The 1,705-nt window shown below is 55.5% G+C and overlaps 1 protein-coding gene across 1 annotated transcript in view; it reads left to right on the top strand.

Moving 5' to 3' along the window:
* COL5A3 (collagen, type V, alpha 3) overlaps positions 1 to 1,454 on the top strand; it is a 36,244-nt gene extending 34,790 nt beyond the window's left edge. Inside the window, exons 63-64 of the mRNA XM_012641237.1 lie at positions 752 to 991; positions 1,088 to 1,454. Of these exons, the coding sequence (XP_012496691.1) occupies positions 752 to 991; positions 1,088 to 1,234 (387 nt within the window). The 3' untranslated portion in view covers positions 1,235 to 1,454. The remainder of the gene's footprint in view (positions 1 to 751; positions 992 to 1,087) is intronic.
* The last annotated feature ends 251 nt before the right edge of the window (positions 1,455 to 1,705 follow it).

Genomic DNA, 1,705 nt, shown 5'->3' with positions numbered 1-1,705 from the left:
TATTTTATATTGTTTCCATATTCGGTCTTTAAAATCCAGGCCCATATTTTACATTTATAGCACACCACAATTTGGATGTTCAATTTTAATGGGAATACTCGATCTGTTTTTAGATTTTATAAAACCGCGGAACAACCGTTGAAAAGGTAGATTCAGAGATTCAAGTTGCTCCCGACAGAAGCTTTCTGATAACTGGATGGAGGCTCAGTTATTAGTTATGAATTTTTAAAAGTAAAAAAAAAAACAGTAAATAAAGTAAAAATAGCCCCTCTGTCGAACTGGCCACACATTTCAAGCGACTCTTGGACGTGTGGCTGCCATATTGGACAGAGAGGATAAGGTTGGCTTTGTAGGTCAGGGGCTGACAAGAGCAGAGGTAGAATTGTGAGTTCGGGGTGGGGCTGAGCGTGTTACAACCCTGGATTTGGTGGATCAAGCGATCAAGATATGTGAGATCAAATGGAACCAGCCAGGGGATGACTTAGAATTCTGTCTTGAGTCTAGGGCCATACCACCCTGAACACGCCCGATCTCGTCTGATCTCGGAAGCCAAGCAGGGTCAGGCGTGGTTAGTACTTGGATGGGAGAATTCTGTCTTGGATTTCTAGGTGGCTGGTGGGACCTCCTCAGAGACAGGGACACGCGAGAGGTGGCAGGTCTGCCAGTGAGTGGAGATTGTGGGAGGTGGGTTCTGCAGACAGAATAGGAGCTCACAGAGCACCCTCACCCCTGCTCTGCCCCGCCACCCCAGTTCTCCTACGTGGATGCCGACGGGTCCCCGGTCAATGTGGTACAACTGACCTTCCTGAAGTTGCTGAGCGCCACGGCCCGCCAGCGCTTCACCTACTCCTGCCAGAACTCAGCCGCCTGGCTGGATGAAGCCGCGGGTGACCACGGCCGCTCCCTCCGCTTCCTGGGTACCAACGGGGAGGAGGTCTCCTTCAACCAGACAGCAGCGGCCACCATCAGCGTCCCTCACGATGGCTGCCGGGTAAGGGCACGGGGCAAGGGTTGGCCGGAGTGGGGAGGCGAGGCCTCCCCCCTCCCAGCCCCCACCACTCACCACCCCCATCTTCTCTGCGGTCAGCTCCGGAAGGGACAGGCGAAGACCCTCTTGGAATTGAGCTCTTCTCGAGTGGGCTTTCTGCCCCTGTGGGACGTGGCGGCCAGTGACTTTGGCCAGATGAACCAGAAGTTTGGGTTTGAACTGGGCCCCGTCTGCTTTAGCAGCTGAGAGTCTCCGGGGTGGGAGGGACAGTGAAGGAGCCCCCCAAGAAGGGGCACATTTGGTGCTGAGGCTTCGAAGCCACCGTATTTATCATTTCCTGTGACTCTGAAGACAGGGGATGTGACTCTGCTCACCGAGGTCAAACAGTATTAGTTCTCCCTTCTCGGGGGGCTGGGGGCTGGGCTCCCTTGGTCAAGGGGTCCCGCCTCCTCCCACTCCACTCCGAGTGGCATATTGCAGTCTGGCTCTCTCTCCCCTCCATCCCCCCCGACCCTCAATGTTCCACCCCTGGCCCCCCCTGCAACGAGCTGATGAATGAACGCCCCCCCAACACCTGCCTCCCCACTCCTCAGTCACTGCCCCCCCCCACCCTTTGGTGCTACCCTTCCCCAGAGTTAAGCACTGGATGTCCGCTGACCCCAGGCTGGAACCCTTCACGCCTTGCTACTTCCAGGTGGGTTCACGGTGAAGGGACCA

Source organism: Propithecus coquereli, unplaced genomic scaffold (genome assembly GCF_000956105.1).
Source record: "Propithecus coquereli isolate 6110/MARCELLA unplaced genomic scaffold, Pcoq_1.0 Scaffold164, whole genome shotgun sequence".
NCBI lineage: Eukaryota > Metazoa > Chordata > Mammalia > Primates > Indriidae > Propithecus > Propithecus coquereli.
This window is presented reverse-complemented; position numbering and strand designations above follow the sequence as displayed.